Source organism: Trachymyrmex cornetzi, unplaced genomic scaffold (genome assembly GCF_001594075.2).
Source record: "Trachymyrmex cornetzi isolate Tcor2-1 unplaced genomic scaffold, Tcor1.1 scaffold303, whole genome shotgun sequence".
In the NCBI taxonomy this organism is placed as follows: Eukaryota; Metazoa; Arthropoda; class Insecta; order Hymenoptera; family Formicidae; genus Trachymyrmex; species Trachymyrmex cornetzi.
The window spans coordinates 46,957-69,183 of record NW_017297725.1 but is presented as its reverse complement, the minus strand read 5'-3'; the positions used below and the strand labels follow the sequence as shown (position 1 = coordinate 69,183).

At 36.2% G+C, this 22,227-nt stretch overlaps 1 protein-coding gene across 3 annotated transcripts; it reads right to left on the bottom strand.

Moving 5' to 3' along the window:
- Positions 1 to 5,071: 5,071 nt before the first annotated feature.
- Positions 5,072 to 20,324, bottom strand: Ufd4 (ubiquitin fusion-degradation 4-like). 3 transcript variants are annotated; one of them, XM_018509559.1, is made up of 22 exons: positions 20,147 to 20,324; positions 19,456 to 19,504; positions 18,806 to 18,945; positions 18,482 to 18,716; positions 18,039 to 18,379; positions 16,908 to 17,964; positions 14,052 to 14,448; positions 13,752 to 13,787; positions 13,271 to 13,537; positions 12,623 to 13,176; positions 11,632 to 12,538; positions 11,265 to 11,551; positions 10,896 to 11,153; positions 10,563 to 10,770; positions 10,101 to 10,301; positions 9,575 to 9,834; positions 8,978 to 9,136; positions 7,775 to 7,990; positions 7,449 to 7,693; positions 6,789 to 7,359; positions 5,629 to 6,683; positions 5,072 to 5,445 (listed from the first exon to the last, which is right to left on the bottom strand). In XM_018509559.1, the coding sequence occupies exons 3-22, from the start codon at positions 18,943 to 18,945 to the stop codon at positions 5,163 to 5,165; spliced, it is 7,677 nt and encodes a 2,558-aa protein (XP_018365061.1). In that variant the 5' UTR covers positions 19,456 to 19,504; positions 20,147 to 20,324; the 3' UTR covers positions 5,072 to 5,162. The 3 variants fall into 3 exon arrangements, with proteins under 3 accessions (XP_018365061.1, XP_018365062.1, XP_018365063.1); XM_018509560.1 differs by lacking the exon at positions 20,147 to 20,324 and adding an exon at positions 20,073 to 20,141; XM_018509561.1 differs by lacking the exon at positions 13,752 to 13,787.
- Between the last annotated feature and the right edge of the window lie 1,903 nt (positions 20,325 to 22,227).

Here is a 22,227-nt window from a genome sequence, read left to right as displayed (position 1 = left end):
TTGATATACAATATTTATAAATACCTGTAAAGTTTAAAAATAATTTTGAAAAGTTTGTAACTTGTAAGATGTTAAATCTTTTTTTGGAATACCTCCACCGATTGATGCAAAGTATGTACCTTTACTCGAAAATATACACATCACTCCTTGCAATAATCGGATCTCGTACACACATCGATACACACACTGCACATATCGCGTTCCATTTAAGCGTGGCAAACTGTGTTTGAGTGTGTTATACTGTGTCGATTTGTGTCTCCTAAAAGGAAAGCAGCCAATATTACATGCGTCCGTTTTTTGTTGTACGACAAATTTTTCGAGCCTGTTGATTGACTGTAGGATAAAGAGATCCGAGATTCTCTTTGTCTTTCAGCCAATTAAGGAGATGCTGGAGTGACGGTCGAACTTAATCAAGGTCGATAATACAGACTTTTTTAAATTCCAAATTCGATAATAGTGACATCTTTCATTCATTTCTTATACTTATCATATATCGTTGTGTCTCGCTCAAACGCATTCATCTGTCCTTATCTGGCATATTGTAACGCCATCTCTTAGAAAGAGATCAACTAAAATACTGCTCGGTTTCATGGTTTCACGTCAATTTCACTCGTAATATACAAACGAAATTTTCGGCGACTCTTTTCTTTTATAGTAAAGCCCCTACCTCGTTTCTAAAAGCATAGGATTGTTCTTCGAGGTTTTCTTGTAGGCTGCTGGCTACTTATTTTAACCGGGTAAAATATGAAACTCTTATATGCAGCACACACTGTGACGAGTTGACTGCAGAAGCCGGTGACAAAACTACAATTTTTAATTTTCTTTCATTTTTCGTATTAAATTGTAGCTGGCAGCCTGTATTGTTGTCGATACTTTAATTGTGGAGAAGGACTTTTCAATCCATAAACACAATTAAGAGAAGAGTCTTTAAAAATTAATGGTAAAACAGGACACTCCAGCATCCCCTTAAGATGTTAATACAGTCCTCCAGATTGACTTATGACATCTTAAGATCGTACTTAAAATCTTAAGTCTGTCGACAGTCTTAAATGCAAGAATCGACTATAAATATCGTCCTGATTCGTGAAATTGGTACTGAATCTTTCCTTGTGCAAGGCAATATGATTTGCTAACCTTAAGGCTCCTGAGTAGTCAGCCATATTGAATCATGACGTCAGAAGCGAGAAATGACACGTTAATTTTACATACCATTTATAAATAAAGATAATTTGGATAAAACAAAACGACGAGATTGCTTTAAAACATTTGTAAAAATGGACGAAAACTATGCTTATTCCCTTTGAGTCAGTAAATAATCGTGAAGTAATAAAAGGCACATGTAAGTGAAAATAAGCTACACATGCACATTAAATAAAAGCATTTAATGTGCCTTTTATCACTTTTTATAATTATTTATTGACCGTCAGGGGGGATGAGCATAGTTTTCATCTATTTTTACAAATATTTTAAAGCAATCTCATCATTTTGTTTTATCTAAATTGTCTTTATTTATAAATGCTACGTAATAAAAATTGATGTCATTTCTTGGGTGGCACCCAGTTGGACACGGCTCAATTGGACACGAGCCACTCACAGCGCTTGAGACTACAAAGCTTTTAAGCATCGGTCGCTGTGATTAGTGGTGTCCAATCGAGCAGTGATCAATCGGGATCACCCCTCATTTCTCGCTTCTGACGTTCTGACTCAATATGATTGTGATGAATACTCAGGAGCCTTAAATGCTTATGATTCAAAAACTGTTATAGCTCGATATTTTGGCATTAGAATTTTTGTTTCAAAATTATTTCAGGAATTCACCATTGTTACGATTAGCTTTGTCTCTTATCGGACTCCCTGTATACATACATGTATATATACATATGTACGTACGTATATAAGTACATGATCATAAGAAAAAAAAAAATATATATATATAAAATATCCCAAAAATTGAATATAAAAAAATCACGTCTATGATAATTGCATATTTAGTCCAATAACTAACATTACATAAAAAAAAGAGTGTAGTAATACACATCTTGTAATTTTTTTTACTGAAATAGAATGAACGCGTAACTCATAATGTAAATATATTAGATAAAACGGTTTGATTAGAAGATATGAAAGACGAAATGAAAGCATTAAGGCCCCTGAGTAGTCGCGACGGCCATGTTGAAATCGTGACGTCAGAAGCGAGGAATGACACGTTAATTTACGTACGATGTCATTTGTAAACAGAGACAATTTGGATGAAATTAAACGATGGGTTCGCTTTAAACCACTTGTAAAAATCGATGAAAACTGTCCTTTTCTCCCTTGATAGTCAGTAAATGGTCGTAAAAGACTCGTAAAGTGAGGCTATATTCTGGCAGAAACACATGGTTTAACAGCTGTTGAAACGAGTGAAATATACACTTTTACGTATAAAATTTCAAGATAACTTTAGTCGAAAATTAAGACTTTGATAAGTACGAGACAAGTCACATTCACAATTCAGCAAATAATAACGAAATGGCACCGTGCACAAATTTCGTTGTCAAAACTGGTCAAAATGTCACTTTTCCATGCCTATAAGTTCGGCCATTTATCGTGGTGTGGCGCTGTAACACACATACAAGCACGATCCCATGTCCGTGTGCTCGCAGGCGAGCACACAGACATGGGCTCGTACTTAAGTGTGTGGCTACCGATTTTGTCAGACCGCCGTCTGATACTGTGTCGCCACTGTCAACGCAGAGTTCTTGGCTGAGTAGTCAGGAGCCTTAATACACATAATTACTAATAAAATATAAATGGTATGTATCCTGTTATAGATCGTACATACAAATTATATTGAGGTATATGGTATACATAATGTTTATGTATAACTTTATAAAACTTGTAACGAGGGTATACATCGGGAAATATATTATACATTACAGCACTTTTTTGCTTTTATTCATCTCCTTCATGAGAATAATTTATGTTACAGTAATGATAATTTTTTAAAGTCAATATATCATATTAATTCAATCTTTTCTCACATTTATATTATCTTTGTATCTTATTTTCTAAAAACTATTATTACAACTATATATCTCGAATTTTTTTCTATTATAATCGCGAGCGTGAGCATTAAGTAGCATAATATTGTACAAGGATATAGTGATTAGTTTATCCGATTTTGGTAACGGTCGAAACGTAATATCGCAACTTGTTTTTTTTTCGTTTCACATTTAAAGAGATACTCCTGCGTGTTTTAGCATATAGAATATTTAGAAGTTAAATACATAAATATACAGTTAAGGAGCAATATTTGAAAGCTGTAAATATTGGCCTAAATACTACACGAAACATTTTTAATATCGTGAATAAAAAATGTATCATTTTACGAATTATGTCAATTTCGATTTACATAATTTTCTTTTACATAAACATTTTTAGAACATAATTTGTTTACGTAATATATGTGCATATAAATATTCTCATAATAAAGAAATGAATTTTTTTATTTGCTTTTTGCACAGACTATTTTCAAAGTAACATTTACGGTAACATTTCTATAGTGAAGAAAATATGGCTATTCAAGTGAAAAACTTCCAAGTTTTTCTTCCATGAAAATAGCAAATATATTTAAAATACTTTTATGAAGACATTTTATGAAAAATAGTCTTTGAATTCGACCAATTTTATAATAGTTTATGCAATTAAAATTTTAAAACATGTTGTTTACAAATATCTCTCTCTCTCTCTCTCTTCTAAATGTTCCAATAATTATATAACACAACATACATACGCATGCACATGGACGCACCGCACTCGCGAGCATTTAAGCATTCGCGCGTATATGTATTCGAAAAAAAATTATTTTTTATTTGCAGTATATAAGAAGATACATCTGTCTCATAAATCGTTGTTAACGTAATATATATCAAAGTGCAATATGATTGCAGAAATCTGATTAATTATAGCTTATAAATCATGGATTCAACGAGCAATAATATCTATAGTAAAATAAAATAATTACTAATTCACGCCAAGAAATTACATTAAATATAAATATGTATATCATATATATATATATATATTTTTTTTTTACCTTACCTATATTTAATAATTTAATTGGATTGACTCATAAATAAGTTATGTTGTAGATAATTTATCTATGGAGAATCCCAAGTTACTTTAATTATACTTAATAATTTTTACATTTACTTAGTAGTAAAGGGTCCCTCAGTTACAAATCAGTATATATTATATCAGTACATCATTTTATGAAATCGTGAAAGTAAACTTTTAAAACGGAAGAATTGCAAGTACTTATACGCCATAATATATAACATAATTTTTGAGAATTTATTAAAGGAGCAATGCTATTGTAATGGCTCAAAAATTACATTAATATATAGTGAGTGTTATAACAGATCGAGGAGTGTGAAAATGGTTTATAATTTCGTTCGGAAAGTATCACTCATGGACTGATTCCGAATAAAGGTTATTCCAATTTCAGTAACAAATGCTTTGAAATTATTGAATAAAATCAACGCGAGAAAATTAAGAAATGCTAAACATGTTATAGCTCACTGCGTTTTGTTATTTATAAAGGCTCTATAAAAGAAAATGAAAGTTATTTATGAATCAACCCAATATATGTATATATGAAATATTACGAAGATCGATATACAGAAAATCAATGTGATTTTAAGAGAGCTTGAAGCATTGAATAATAAATGTGCTATGATTTATTGATCATAAATTTACTGAAATGATAAGATACATTTTTCAACGTAGATACCTGAAAAAAGGATAGAAAAAAGAACAAGAATATATGAAATCATTTTTTATCTAAATTAAGAAGTAAAATATGGAGGCAAAACAAATAGATCAAAGAAACATATTTAAACATTTTAGACACGTATTTTTGCTATCTGTTTATACTAATTCGTACCACAAAAATAAAATTATCAAATTACAATAAAGGCCGTACATTTGTTCTTACATATACAACGTATACATACACACGCACACGCACACGCGCGCGCACGCACGCACACGCAGCACGCACACGCGCGCGCGCGCGCGCGCGCACACACACACACACACACACCTATCTCGATCTGTTAAGTATAATTTTTCCCCGCATAATTTATGACTAACTTGAATCTTGAGATAAGAGAATAAGTTCAATTCAAGTGAAACCCTCTTTCTCGGGTAGCAGCCAACAGCCTTTCTCTCAGGATTTCTTCAGTAGGATATTCTGGTAATTTTAAGTAATGAACACAGGTATTAACAGAAGGATAACCACCAGAACCAGCGTCCACTTTCCGTACGACAGTTAATCTGGGATGTAAATTACATAAACCACCTGGAGGTAGAGCCGAACAACCGGTGGCAAATTGTAAGAATGCTTTTCTTTCAGATCCAGTTAATGATAACAGTACGTTGACAAATCTTTGGAAACCAGGGCTGAAAAAATAGAAATAAATGAAATAATGAGATTAACCCTATGTCTATCATGTAAGTCCATTTAATCTATATCTATTTTTATGAATAGTGCAGATTTGCATAGACTTTGCTCGTAATAAATTTATTATAAAAAATAAGTTGCGATATCACAGAGTACAATATATCGTTGATACAATGTCTTACCTTTCCTTTGTGTATCCTAATTTTGGCTCGGTGTAATTGAGCAAATCTTCTCTCGTCCATTGTGGATTCTGTTCTCCACAAAGCATCGCTCTCATTTCATCTGGACTAAAGACATGGAGCTTTTCCATTGGAAAGACTTTTGAAAAGCCCGATTTGAACGCTTCGAGTTGTCTATAAATTCCTTGGTTAAGGCAGTAATTGACCGTAAGATTTGCATATTCTCTTGCGTTTTCTCTTGTCACTGTGATATCCAAGCCACCTTCCATCAATTCTACTTGATCATGTTGAAAAACTTTCGAACTTGGTGAATACGTCATGGTTAATGTTAAATCCTCGATAGCTATTGAAGTGCCTGATGAATGAGTAATATATAATGATGTTTCTTCATCAGCGGAGCTTGGACCATCGGAAAAAGTTCTATCACGCTTTGCGATCGCATTTTGTATTTCTCTTAGAAATTCTCCCCTTACAGGATCCACCTCCACAAGATCTTCTATGTCTAATAAACCGGCATACCACGGACAAGGTTCTAATGAAGAATACACAGCATCGTTTTCCCCTTCTTCTGATATAAAGCTACTCGACATACTAGATGACATACTTTCCTGTGTAACGCCAGTAAGACCGATCTTTTCATTGACATTGTTCGAGATATCACCACGGCACATTAATTTTAAGAATGGACGGGATAATGGTAAATCTACTAATCTATTATCCTGGAGAACTTTTGCCAAGAAGACTCCTAGGAACCAGAAATATCGAACAGCACGATCGCAGCATGCAGAATCTTGAGGTAATGGGGCTGGGAATAAGCCACTGGCTCGCATTACATAATATCCCGCAGGCCGAATCTTCTCTCCAGAAATATATGTTTGCTCTTCGTTTAAGATCCGAGTGGCATTATCGTCGGCGGTGTCATCGCATAACCAAAGACTCAAGTCTTTGCGTTGCAGTTCCGCTGCGACTAGTGCAAAGAATTCTAAGGTAGGTCCAAGACCGGTGCCTTCTTCTCCTACGAACGCTACCTCGAGTATACTCTTGCGACTTGCGTGCACCTACGAGAATAAAAGACAAAATAAATAAATAAATGTACGCTGATGCATATTTTTATATTATTTCATGGTTGTAGGTGCAATTTTCTTTTTTTTTTTCCTTCATACCTTCAACACCTGTTCCGCCCAATCTAATAACTTTTCTCCCCTTGGTACACTGACTCTTTCGTGCTTGAGCCTGCCGACACGAAATTCATGACTATCGTCACGCCGTGGACTTAGACCAGGTGCCCTTTGTCTTTCAAGGATCGCATCTCGCTGCGTTTGTAACCATACGATAGACCGTGAAGCACCGAAAGCGGTACAACTGAAATAAAGTCGTCTTGTTTCGAAAGGCAGCAAAAATGGACAGCTTCGTGCGAGCTCTTCACACCAATTGGGCAGTGCACCAGCGGCCAAAGCCAACGGGTCCTGAATTTGTTGTACGATCTTATTAGTGATTTTTTTAGATGTAAAGTCATCTGGATGAAGCCAGTAAGTCGTATCGTTCGACTCGTTCTGCTCTACCAAGATGCCTTCGTCCCGAATAGTGCCCAAGACAAATACGTGTCTCAAGAGTTGTAGAACATCTTCGACGGTGCACGCGTTTGTGTTCTGCGTCGGATTACGAGAGTACAATGTTACAATCGGCGTTGCTCTGCCAGATGATTCCTCGTCTCTGGCTTCTTTATATATTATTCTATATGGAAAGGCACAATTAAATAATAATTTGCTAATTTCTTATGATCTAAAGATACGATGTAAAATGAACGAAATTCAAATCATTACGTGTAAGTTGGTTCCCATATTCTTTTTAATTTCTCTTGACGGCTGCCTAATTCAGTTAACTGCATCAGTTCTTGGACCGCTTGAAAAATACTAGCGTGTGAATCCGAAAGTAATATCTCGACATCCGGTATACCCGGGAATCCGGGTCCTTTTAACGATAAAGAAAGTCTAGGCATAGGCAATGATCCCATGCGACTATTAACTTGCGTCTCGCTGCCAGGAGGAGGAACTTCCAAATCAGTTGTCTGTTGTAAAAATACCTCAGAATGATGCAATTTAAAAAAAAATAGCGTATCTAATTTATTACTTACTAATACATTACTTACTTGATTAATGTTAGTTCGGCCAGGACGTGGATCAAAAGCAGGGATAAGAGCAGAAAACTGACGCTTCAATACAAACTCATCGTCCCATGCACGTCTTTTGCTACTTTGTGGTGCCTCTTCTTCCATGAATGCTGCCAAGAGATTACGACTTACCATTACTTCTTCGTATTCACCTTCACAACCATCACCTTCTTCTTCATTCTCTTCATCTTCTTCCTAAGGTAATATAATGACGATTATACGTTTCATTGTATATATGACAATTTATTTACACATTAAGGCTCCTGACTACTCAACCAAGAACTCTGCGTTGACGGTGGCGACACAGAATCAGACGGCGGTCTGGCGAAATCAGTAGCCACACATTTAAGCACGAGCCCACGGCCTGCGAACACACGGATATGGGCTCGTGCTTGTATGTATGTTACAGCGCCGCACCACGATAAATGGTCGAACTTATAGGCGTGGAAAAGTGACATTTTGACCAGTTTTGACGACGAAATTTGTGCACGATGCCATTTCGTTATTATTTGTTTAATTGTGAAAATGTGACTTGTTTCGTACTTCTCAAAGTCGTAATTTTCGATGACTAAAGTTATCTTGGAATTTTATACGTAAAAGTGTATATTTAATTCGTTTCAACAGCTGTTAAATCGTGTGTTTCTGCCAGAATATAGGCTCACTTTACGAATCTTTTACGACCATTTTCTGACTATCAAGAGAGAAAAGGACAGTTGTCATCGATTTTTACAAATGTTTTAAAGCGATCTCGTAATTTCGTTTCATTCAAATTGTCTTTGTTTACAAATGGCATCGTGCATAAATTAAGGTGTCAGTCCTAGCTTCTGACGTCATAATTCCAACATGGCCACCGCGACTAGTCAGGAGCCTTAATAAACAGTTTCGATGAGCTTGATCTAGACATATGTTGTTGAGGTCATAGCCCTAATCGTACCACTTGATAGCACAGTGATTTCTAAAGTGAGTTGTTCAATTTTGTAGGCGCATTCTTCGACCAATCAGATTGATTCAATTTTTCCGTAGTGAAAATATCAAGATGTTAACAGAAAATCATAACATAACAAATTATGCGCAACCAAGTCTTTAAGGAGATCGACTGAGTCGAAGGCAGAATAAAATCTGTGAAGTTCACAGATTTATTTCAGATACAACTCTTAATGAAATAAATTGCTGCGCAATTACTTCTTGATCATTTTCTTCGTTATCTTCTTCCTCTTCTAGGACACCGTCTTCGTCATCTTCCAATTCAGTCAAAAGCGTTGGTCCACCGGTAGTGCGACCTCCACCGGTGCTAGAAGTTGCTACACCTCCGCAGGATTCCAAGAAATCTTCAAGACTGACCTGGAATTATGAATATTTGTACATTGTATCATAAAGCAAAACTAGGGCCCGGATTTTCGGGCGCGATCCCGGGTCGCGTGCAGAGCACCACTGCGTGCTAGTGAGTCGAACGCTCGCTGAAATGAGATAGCGCTCAAAGAGACTCGACGTCCACCGATCTCGGATCTATACCAGCTAGCATCGCGCGCGATCTTGAACGTAAACACAAAGCGTAGTGAGGATTTTTTACATTAATTCGAGATTATGCGTTCTTCTTATTTTTTTTTCGAAATGCCAAGATATTTTTCAATTGATAATTTTTAGCGCCCGAACATCCGGGCCTTAGCGCAAAACCAAATCTTATACTTTCTTTCAAGTAAACAAACAATCTTTGCGAGAGTAAATTTCTTTAAAAGACATTAGTTATTAAAAAAAAGATTATTCAAATAATAATTTTACCTGCTCGCTATCGCTACTTGTACTAGTTAGAGACATAGTAAGCGCTTGTCCTAAACCAGGTCCAGTTGTCGTAGTAACGCCACTACCAGCTACTTGTCCGCTACTTGTTAGACTTGGATAACTTTGCGCCGTACTAAGTAAACCACCAGGAAAATTGGGACTGAGTGCCAATCGTACGAGACTAGATACAGAATTCGGCCCTCGAATTGGATTACAATTCGTATTTGAATTTGAAGCGAGATGCTGTCCACCCGCAGGTCCTAGAAATTTTTTCCCTTTTTTTTGTTTCTTGTAAGAATTATTTGCTACGAAAGAGATGCAATGTGCTACAAAGAAACAAATCGTCTTCCTAATGTAACTAAATATAATCAAAGAGATAGCTTTACGTAAGCATTTCGCAAAAATACAGCGTACGTGTGAAGATGTTGATGGTTTAATGATAATAGTAATTATAATAATAAAATACAATAATGAGATGATAACAAATGTAATTTCGCCGCATGTAATTACTTAATTTGGAACTAACCTAATGTTCGTCTTCGCGCCATTGCAGCAAAAGTTTCCAACAAACCAGTAGCAGCTGTTGATTCCAAGGTATTGTTAGCATCGGAACAAGCGAGATTAGGCACAGATACCGACATGGGATTGGTAACCACAACAGGACAACCGCCCGTTGTATTTTGCGTAGACGAGCTAGCTTCTTTCTCTCGAGTACAGTCTTTAGCAACTAATTTGAAGGAAATGTTACATACGGAATTTTTACATACCTTATCAATACGATCACGAGGGAAGGAAATCAATGTTCGGTCATTAATTAAAATGCGGTCGCATTTTAATTGTATATTTACCGCATACAAACAAGAAAGATATTTAAAAGATGTATAGTTACGGACGATCTCTCGATCTGATTGATATGTCTGATTTAAATATAAGCGTTACAGTGCTAAAATAGTAGTCTATTGAAAGGTATACACATCCATACACATACCATCCGTGATCCCGGTAGGATGATGTCTCGGTACAGATTTAATCCTTAAGTTTTCATCCGACTCGCCAGAAACGCTGATTCTAACAGGAACTAAACCAAGGAGTTCACCACTCAGAAAACTGTTAGTATTGTTACGCAATCTGTCAGCACCTTCTCTCATACGATCCAAAACTTCAGCGGTTTCCAAACTCAATAAGCCTCCACTAGTCTATATGTGTATAATATGTAGATCATATTAATTTATCATATAAACTATATCTTAGAAAAAGTAAGACGAGAAAGATATTATTTTCAAACAGCAACAACAACAATAACAATAATTTCACAATTCACCTTATTTCCTCGCACAGTAGCGAAAAGTGGTTTTGAGCTTGACGCTCGGTTACTGGTGCTATTAATGGGACAGTCCGTATTGAGAGTGAGGCTCTCGACGATAGTAGCTAGATCGCTAGTAACAGTTGTATCTGGTCTGGGATGCAATACAACTGAAAGTTCGCTCGTCGAGTTTGCCCCGCTCTCACTAGTTACGGCAACCACTGCTTCCGCACGAGCTACCGACAACACACTCTCGGCTATCGACTCGGCAGCTTGCTGCTCGTCGCAAAAATTAGATTAATAGTATCTTTGAATACGTAGCCTCTTATAGCAATATAAAGCTTTTCATAATTTAGTAAATGCACATGACAGATAAATAAATTTTACCTTTGCCGCTAGATTATCCGCACTTGCAGCTTGATCTGTAGAAGCTACCGAACTACGCATAGCGGTATCGGTACAGTCGGGTAAACTAGGAGTGCTGTTTGATTTTCGACCCGTTAAAACTCCTCCGCCACTCTTACATTTTGTCATGTTATCTATATCCAAACCAGCGCCGACTAATCTGAGATCGTACTTTCCTTCGGCACCCATTCTATACGAATTCGATCCACCATGATCCCATGTTACGTCTATCCATCCGTTATGTAATTCTCCCGTAACTGTGCCTTCACCTATATTGAAATCAGATCCAGCGTTACGTTCCTATATCAGTCAATACACATTGGCAATGAAATTATACTTGTGCACATACCTGGTGGTACGCCATCCTGATCTCTCCACTTCCAATCTAGACCTCTAGCTACTCGAACTCCTGCAACTAAATGTTTAAGAACTTGCATCTTGATAAATCTTCTCTGCTTCCGTACACCGGCTTCTGCTTCCTTGGCTGCACGGCCTAAATCTTCGCACACTCCAGTAACTTCCCCATAAACCTCAAAACCAGACACAGAGAGATAATGCGTCTGTCCTGAAGCATTCTTGCCAATTTGCTGTAGACGTAAATGTCGCCAGCCTTGCGTCTCTTCACTCGGTGGCTCCAATGTCCAAGTAGACGTACTACCCGGTTCGTTCAAGGAACAATCGTCTACATGAGCGTATAACGTTATCCAAGTAATTCCATCCTTTGACGCTTGGAACATCCAATTCCTCAATGCACTTCTACCATATCCTCTCGCATGTCTCAAGGTATAAGCGCTCGGAATAATCCAAACTCCAAGATCTATCGAGAACCATGCCCGTTTGTCGTCGTTGGTGTGGCAATTTAATGCTGATGGATCACGGCTGAGTATATCCTCAAGATGACCATACGGAAGATTTCGTCCGTCGCTCGACGTAACAACAACCAACCCATATTGCCCCGGGTTTACCCATTCGGAACAAGTTTTAGCATTTGTCCCGATCCAATATAATAAGCCATTTTCGTCGAAGTCATGTTGATGCTTGAACGTTATTCTATTTTCTTCCTTTAATCTTTTCACGAAAGCAAATGTAGACCTATCGTGATCATGCCACTGCTTAGCCACCATTTTTAACAAATGGTTCTCCAATTGTTGTATCGTACTTAATGGTTCCATCTTTAAGCTGCGACCAGATCTATCTATTAACGCGCTCTCGCTAGAAGCTTTTTCCAATCGAAAACGTAATCTCCTCGTCAAAATCTGCAAAATGTAACAAAACACGCGCATGAGAAACACATTTGTGCGAAAGACATTTACGTTATTGATATGCATACACATTGTTACCTGTAAACCGTAGCCTGATCCGGGTGTGTCATACAGATATACGGGTAATTTTTCTATTGATTCCAACACCGAAATCAACTTATGGACTAAAATCTTGGCCGAGTTAAGCTCTTTATTTGTGTCTTTTGTTTGGAAGCAATTCTTGAATGCAGTTATCCTTTGCATCCTAAGTTTGGTGGCTCTCAATGTTGGGGGCGTGGATCCAGAAGGTGCTGCCAACAAAACAAGCAACGCTTGTACAAGACCACTGGAGTGCAGTTCATATGCGGAAACTCGACCCTCTTCATTCAACAATACTTTGAGTTGTTCTAACGCAGTTTGTAGTATATTGCGCCATTCCCGACTCCCAGATTGTTGTTTTTGGGATGCTTTTTCTATTTGATTAACAATGGCACCGAGCTTAGCAACTACACCGCGTGGTTGAGCTTGAGCTGCTTTAAAGTAACGTTCGTATATCTCTTGTGCTTGTACTTTAACTTTCTGCTTGATCGCTTCGATCTTCGATCTTAATCTTTTTCCTCTTTTGCCAGTCCAACCTGCTGCAAATTCTGGACCTATAAAATGTAAATTATAAGAAATAATCGTAAGACTTTAAGGATGTTAACATTAATAGTATGACGCTGATATAATGAGATACTCTTCTCATACCTAAGCTTGTTTCCGCTGTAAAGGAATGTTTAGTACCTCTGTTTGATTCAAAAATAAAACCTGGTAAGTCTTCTCTTAAAATGGTTGCTTGTTGTTGACCATCACTATTATGTATACATAATTCACTTTCCTTTCTACTAGATAATGCCCAATTTCCTACGATCAGGCGTGTGGTACCAGGCCGAGAGAGCACAGGTTGACTTACAAAATTCACTTTTAATTGACTACGCGCTCTTTGCAGTTTCTCCAAAAATTCACCACGATTTTCTGCAATTTACGGACATATCGTATTAGATGATTTATCCCGCTTGATAATAAGTTCAAGATATGAAAGAGAATGGGATGTATGCCATTACGTTATGGAGAAAGTAAAGAAAGAAAAGTTAAATATTTTTATATTGTGCGTTTGTAAAATGTACTAAAAGAGATAATAAGTATAATGTGCGAGTCATTACACGAGTTAAACATGTATGTAACCTACCTTCAGTTGTAAGCGACTCTGTGTTCCTCCCCTTTCCTGTAGGCAGTTAGTAAAACCAGTTATTTTATACATAGTTCTCCTAACAAAAGTTAATCACAAATGGAAAATGTAACGTATCAAGTGACGTTGAGGAAACTATATTCGTTTATCATTAATGATGAAAAATAATAAAGAAAATGGTAATAGTGGGATTAATATGGTGCGAGGTTGATATGACTTTTGTAAATATAAGATCAAGCATACGAGCGTTGTGTATGTATGTGTGTGTGTTCGCGCGTAGGCGGGTGTATGTATGCTCACCCGATGTATCGGTTCCACCTTCCGGACTTCCGCTAGAGTACATAGTTGCCAGTTTGCCGTCAAGGATAAATCTAAACCATCCATTACTTCCGTTCGATAGTTCTAAAGCCGCCGCATCTGACCATATGTAAAGACAATCACGTCCTCGACATATGCACCAATCTCTCCAGTGATATGCTCTTCCTATTAACAATTCTTTCGCATCTTCCATTCTTTGCTCTTCTCCCGATTGATTTGATTCCGTTTCTGGCTCGGGTGTAGTTTCTTGTGGCCCGGCTAAAGTAGCAACTTTTGAAAATACTCCTAAACGTGCGAAATGTTCTAAGAATTCATCTTTGCCTTTAATCATCAGATCCTGTATCATTTGCAGGACAATCAAATGACCATCCTCATCTTCCTGTTAATATTAAAAAACACACTAATTTTTTAACAGTTTAATTAAAATATGAAAAGCGTAAACAAATAAGACAAAAGACAATAATAATAAAAATTGTTAAAAACATAAAAAGACAAAAATAAATACTGTACGTCATATAATTCATTTTTATTATAAAAATTAAGAAAACTATAGTCTACTTTGCAAAGCTGCAGAACGTAATAAATGTAGTAAACGGTTATTTTCTTTCTTAATCTCTTCAAATCTTTTATCAGAACTATGTTACAAAATTTTTTTTAATTCAATTCATGCACTTAGTAAATAATCCATAATAAGCAATTGTTTTTAAAATTTTGACCATTTTTTCAACATATACATTATGTACATGAACTCTCAAATGATGTTGATAGAATTAAATAATTTCAATGGATAATATTTGATGTACATTATAATATACGTATGGTCTGAAGGGATTAAATTATATTTCACTGAAATAAATGTAAACACACTTTTAGATCTTATCAACAGCAAACAGGCAGTAGACGAAAGTAGATCTGATACATCTTTTTGATAAATTCTTGAGTTTTTAATAAAACTTTTAAAGTATATATATATCTCTTTATTTTCGGCCCTTTTACGATTTCGTCATTAGCTCGCGTAACTCTTGCTTTTTTGCAATATTAATATTAAAGTTTATCGCTTCTACAATTTCTTTTTTACAATATATCACCATATATACCAGAAGAAAAGGGGGGGGGGGGGAGAGAGAGAGAGAGAGAGAGAAATTATTGCTTTATGATATCAAATATATTCCACTATATGAAAAGAATATTGATATAAGATATTTGTGATTTTAGTAACAAATAATTCAAATGAAATGTAATATCATATGAAGGCATAAGATATGACTAAATTTAACTTTAATGAGTAAAGGTATATCCACACAAACTTGCATAGTTGCATAAACGTATGCATAAAGAAAATTATCCAATCACATTTTATGTACGACTTTAAAAGAGAACTGCAATTGGATAATTTTCTTTATATATATGTTTATTCGGCTATGCAAGTTTGTGTGGATATACCCTAAGGGCCGCGACACAGATTTGTGCATAACGCATAACGCATAATGCGTAAGAGAATCAACCAATAAAAATTCTTCTTTTCTATGAAGTGGAAGGAAAGGAAGAATTCAGATTAGTTAATTCTCTTATGTACTATGCGTTATGCGTAAGTCTGTGTCGCGACCCTTAAATTCATGCTTTAAGTAAATTACAATAAGTACATTTATGTTAATATCAAACGTATATGAAGTCTGTTAAGTCGTGGCTATTAATTAAAAAACTTGAATTGAAAACTTGTGGAATTATAAACAGCATAAAAAACGACTAAAAAATTTTAATTAGTGAGCGAAATATGTAATAAACGTTACCATCGTGTCGGGAATGTAGTTGTGAAAATTTGAGAACTCGCGAATCGTAAGATTAGATAATTTTGGGCCAAACATCTTAAACGCTGATGACATTGGTATCTTTATTTCATGTTCCTCGACTAAATCATTGACATCGTCACTTGAATCAACTATCTCTCTGCACGCATGTTGAGATCTTTGTAACTTTTTGTCTTTGGATTTTTGAGAACTCGCATATTTCTCGATAAGAGAATTTTATTATGTAAACGCTTATCGCGAATAGTAGATGTGTATAATTTTGTCCCAGGTGTCGTTTGCGGAAAAAAAAACTTGAAAAGGAAGGGGGAAATTTCTCCTCTAATCAATAAACATACAGAAAAAAGAATTCTTTTCTTTTAAAATATACATGTTTAAGAAATAGATCATTTATTAAAAAATAAGCATCTGTGTGTGCGTGCGTGTGTGTGTGTGCGCGCGCGCGCGCAAAAATTATATTAATCGAACAAATTACAAAATTTTACGTATGAATAATGTATCGACTTGCATTGGCTTATTTTTTTTAGTAAATAATTTATTTCCTGAAACCTTTTTTTTCTTTGTTATATGGTATTTAATAGCAAATTCGGCAGACTGCATTAGTGCGCTCTGAGTGCAAACTTTTTCAGTGCCACACATTGTGCACATTATATCAGCGCGTTAAGATTGCGTATTCGGTAAACGAGAAAACTGACCCAGTGCTGAATTTTAAACCATTATATTCAGACCAACCGAATGAACTGAACAAATTCAAGAAACGTTGCACTGACGTTTCTGAAAGTGCAATTACATAGCGTTAAAGTGGTTCTGCACTCGTACCATGTTAGGGCAGCACTAGAGCAGAGTCAGTATGTGTATGCCGAATTCATCATAGGTTTCTCCATGTATATATACATATATATGCGCTGTTTCTTTAATTATCTTTCCAATACTAGTATTTGTCCATAAATATGACATAATGTCGCTCAATGTATGTAAGAATACAAATCGTTTGTGTCGGCAGAAGTTGAATAATTACCATTATTATGCTTACCTCATTATCTAAAACATTGGCAATTACTTCAACAAGCATAGCTCCACATTCGCCGGTTTCAGAGCCACAAGTTTCTATAAGCAATTCTGGCTGGATGTAATGCACCATTTTTCTAATTAAACTTAAGCTTGCTTTCCTAACACTTGGTAACATAGTCGATTGAAAAGTTGCACAAAACACTGGCAACAATCTTTTTAGATAAACAGGCGCCATTTCAGGGTCTCCCTTAGGCTCCGTGAATTCTTCCACTTCCGTCTCAAGTTTTTTATGTTCTTGACTCGGTGGTAACATCCATTCTCCAGGTGATTGTAAAATAGCTGCAACTTCTCTATGTCCTTCATCGACACGTTCTCTGGCTTTATCCAAAGGTGTTTTACCATCCTCGTCTCTTAAATCAGGATTAGCACCGTGCCTAAGTAGAACTTTGGCGATAGCTGGTCTTCCGAAACAAGCCGCGTAATGTAAACTGGACGATCGTTGACCTTTGTTAACGTCTGCTCCTCTATCGCACAAGAACTCAACCATCTCTTGCGTACCGAATGCCGAGGCCCAATTGAGTAAAGTTTGCCCAACGTCGTCCATAAAGTTAACTTCAATTCCTCCTGTATCAATCGCCTCTATCAACGCATCCGTATCTTTCGAACGTATGCAATCGATTAACTGTCTGTGCGACTTTTCTCCAGCGCTATCCAAACGTCTCAGTCTTGGCAGCAAGGGACCAGATGGACCGCCGGTAGTGCTACGTCCCAATGCTGACCTTCCTTCAAACAGTAAGACTAGCAAAAGATCAATCAGTCTCATGGAGTCAAGAGCGCATCGTTCATCTCCCTTTAGTGCCTTTTCTATCGCATCTGGTAATTCCGAACGTAGAAGATCGTGTGTAATGGACGGTGATCCTCTACAAAGTGTCGATAAAAGACTAATTATAGTTGAAACAGAAGCACAAGACTTTGGTTCCGGAGTTGGAACTGTGGTTACGGTACTAGATGATGGAGGTGTCTTTGGATTGCTGCAAGTCGCCGTAGCGGATGTGCCAGGACCTGCCGCATTTGACAATCTAGAAAATTATTCTCACAAGAAAAGATATAAAACGATATGACAATGTATATCGTCATATTAAAGATTATATACCGATATAAAAGTTCAGAAACTAATCCATTTGATGCTAATGGTGCAGGATCTGTTCCCCTTCTGGAAAATCTATCCGCCAGTGATGCGAAGCAACGAAGCGCACCATCGGCAACGTGTGCGTCCTCGTGTCTGAGTAACACCGATAGAGCTTCGACACAATCGGGTAAAGCTTTATCCTGAGGTTCAACTTTGCCGCATAGTCGAGTAACGACTGCCATCGCCGAATGCAACGTGTCCCGATGTACGCGCGCTCCGTGTTCTCGAATAAAACACAACGCGCAAGGTAAACCACCAGCTTCAAACACGGCACCTGCCTCTCTGGCGCATACAAGTTCTAATACCTGATTTAAAATATGAAAGTGAGATTCCATCAATTTGTCTTATATTCCAGAAATGTAATCCAAAAATTTTACATGAAACTGACTTAATTCATTGTATCCTACCTTTATACATTGCTCTGCCAAGTCCCGACTGACTCTAGAACCAAGTCCAGCACCAGAGAGACGACTACAGATAGCCTTTACAGCACCTTCCATAGCAACCACTCTGCGCGTACATTCTGCAGAGACGTCTAAATAATATGTGATAGCTCGCGCAGTCACTTCGAGCACACTGTCCGGCACTAATTCATCCAAAAAGATTCTGCAAAGCGCTGGGAGAAATGTACGTGGAGGACAGCTGAAAATGTAATGCAAAATATACAATAGGATACATATAAAACGTTTATATATTACACCGTAAATTACATCAATTGCAGTCATTTTTACCATTCGAAGCAACGATCCACATTATCAGACATGAGTAACAGCATACATAGTTGTTCTAATGCGATTAATTGCATGTCTCTTTCGTCTCCTTGCCCCATACTGAGCCATTCTAACAAAGTCTCAGGATCAACATCTGCCATCTCAAAAAGAAAACACATCATTTTATATTTTAATTATGCTTGTATCTAAACTTCTATAAGTAACTTGGCATTAAAAATTAACTTAAAAAAAAATTGTTTTAAACATGTATGCAAACTATTGAAAACTATAGTAGACTAATAAAAATTAAAAAGCAGTTTGACCATTTTATCTAAACACTTGACAACAATTGTCCATATTTCTACAGCTATGTACTAAAATTCATTACTTGTGCTGAAAATCTAATGTGCATATAAAGTAAATCATAGATATTTAGTGCAGGCAGTGAATTTTGAACTTGGAACACAACCAATATGTGATAGATTATTAATGAGCTATTATTGTATACAACAATCCTTTGAATAGATATATAATAAATGATAAAAATATAAAGTTAAAAAATTAAATAACCCAAAGTTGAAGACTTATTAATTACCATAAATTGCTAGAATATAAAATAAACAATTACATTTCTCTATTGGCAAATTTAATATAATTTGTTCACTACTTACCTTATATTTTAAACAGCACCAAACGGATTGATTATTTTATTTCAATACTCTGAAAGTTAGACAGAACATATCATTAAACTATATAAATTGTGTTAACCACTGATATTATTTAAGGAAAAAAGTAAGTAAGACAAACAAACATTACAGGTACAATGTCATTGAACAAACACAAGTCTATCCTATTTCATTATAAAAGAGACATGTACAATTGAATATGAAAAAGTAAACTGTAATACTTTACATGATTTTAAGACAATACAAATGTTTGGTAATTTGCAGTTGCCTCACTGTTTACTAAGATATTACACACAGAGGGAGTCAGATGCAAATAAAATGTCATTACGAGTCATGATAAGTAGCACAATCGATGGGATCGGCAAAAGAAATAAGTGATCATGATACACCAATATACAATGCACAAATACGGCTATTACAACTGGAGCATAATAAAGATTGAAAAAAGCCATTGCCAAGACAATGTGAGATAAAATGATATTATCAAAGAAACCAAACCATGCGTACTTATTCATTTTAAAGAGATAAGGAAGTAATTAAGACAAAGAAAATTTAGCACAAAGTAATAATCATATTTCGATAGATTTACTATATTTACACACATCGCAGGCGCATCAATCGTGTTACACACGCGCAGGCACATACGCTGATATGTACGCCTGTCGTTGAAGCGTACCGTTGTAAAAGACATTCCATTCCTGATAGGTCAACTCGTCATCCTTTTAGCAGAAGTGTCGTTTACCACCGCGGAAAAAAACAGATTGATTATATATATATATATATATATTTCATCCGTTAACAATGCGAACTAGATTTTGTGTTAACGGATCGACTTAACAAAGCACCGCAAGTAATTTTTTCTTTATATCGTCGATACGTCATACACACTCCTCGCCATTTACTAATGTGATGTTCATTTTTGATGTAGACTGAAGTCATGCAACTCGCCTGAACTGGAGTCCCTAGAACTACCAGAATCAGGGTATCTTGAAACAAGGAGGTCGATTCTGTATCTTCGAACAAGGTGAAAATGACAAAAGTGAGCAAATTTACTAGGTGTTGACCAATGAAATTATCAATATTCTAGTAAATTCGCTCCCTTTTATAATTTTCACCTCGTTTCGAGATACAGGGGCTCTATTCTTGAAAAGAAACGTATACGAAAGTCTAGGGAAATGCTACAGTATACGTTACATATACTATAGTATTTCCCTAGACTTTCGTATACGTTTCTTTTCAAGAATAGAGCCCCAGAATCGATCCCGAGGTGAAAATTACAAAAGTGAGCGAATTTACTAGAATACTGATAATTTCATTGGTCAATACCAAGTAAATTTGCTCTCTTTTGTAATTTTCACCTTGTTTGAAGATACAGAAGGTTTGTTCGTGTCGCATGCACCAACATACTCCTACTTCCTCCAACTGTAGCTCCTAGGCTGCGTTCGAAAACATCACCCGGGTGTCTCCGTGTATCATCTTATCCTTGTTTAACACTGCGGGTGCCGTCACATACGGCGTAACTTGCGTAAGCGTAACTTGCGCCGACCAATCATATCATTTCACTTGAACATCAGTGTCTGTCTAGTCACTTTATGCTTTTTACGCTATTTTGTTGTTACGCCGAAACATGGTGGAAGTATACAAGGTGAACCATTCAGGTGGATGCGCAGTAGACTGAGTAGACCGAGAGGAGCGGGGGTATGTCAGTCAATCAGAATTTGGGCAATTTGTCCGATTCAAAATGGTTGCCAACAGTCGCATCGTCGCATGATATAAACATTAATGCAGTAAGCACATAGCCAAGATATTTTGTGTGTATGTATGACAATTTCAATTATGCCGACGTGCTGTGTCATCAATTGCAAAAATAAAAGTGGTCGCGGCAAAGAGAAAATAAAAATGTTTTCTTTCCCTCAAAAGCTGGAACTGAGGAAGCAGTGGTTGGAAGCCTGTAAACAAACACATACACATTCAGTGTGAGTATTATCGACTATAAAAAACATTATATTTCCTAAATTTTTGATTATAATGAAGATCATTGTATTTAAAAAAAATTTAAATTGTATAATTTATTTAACAATCTGAAACATAACCTTTTTAATCCTACTTTAATTCGTTATATCTTGTAATAGTCGAAAATAATTAATATTTGATTATTTCGAAATTTCATTGTGATATTTTTAAATATTAATCGTTTTTGACTAATGCAAGATATAACGAAATGAAAATAGGATTAAAAAGAAACAGATTTAAATTTTAGAAATACAATTATCTTCATTACATTCTAATAGCGTTTTCGGCCCGATCGGGTTTGCACCGACCTGGGTTGGATTAATCTTTCCTATTGGTTGACATCATCCGCTCTACCAATAGGAGAGCACAAAACGCCATTAATCCAACCCAGGTTGGTGCAAATCTGGCCGGGCCGAAAACGCTATAAAATTTAGGAAATATAATGTTATTTATTTCTATTTTTATTTCGTTTTTTGTTATATATGTGGGGAGAGCTCTGATTGCACACATCGTATATTGTACACATGTATCGCTGATTGGCCAATTTAAAAATAAAATAATCTCATTGGCAAAACAGTGAAAAATTACTAGGCACCAGCAATTACTAGTTGATATGAGTGGTGTGTACAATCAGAACTGTAGGCAAACGGGATCCTCCCTATATGTGTTTGTTTTATTGTTATTTATTTCGTTATTACATTACTAACAAATCATATTTTTAGATGTTATTTGTGAACGACACTT

Excerpts from the sequence above, each read along its gene's own strand:
- Ufd4 (XM_018509559.1), bottom strand. The coding sequence starts at position 18,945 with ATGGCAGATGTTGATCCTGAGACTTTGTTAGAATGGCTCAGTATGGGG. Across the intron at positions 7,991-8,977 it reads ACGAAGAAAATGATCAAGAA|GAAGAAGATGAAGAGAATGA; the intron begins GTAATTGCGCAG and ends ATATTACCTTAG. Across the intron at positions 6,684-6,788 it reads GGGCGGAACAGGTGTTGAAG|GTGCACGCAAGTCGCAAGAG; the intron begins GTATGAAGGAAA and ends TTATTCTCGTAG.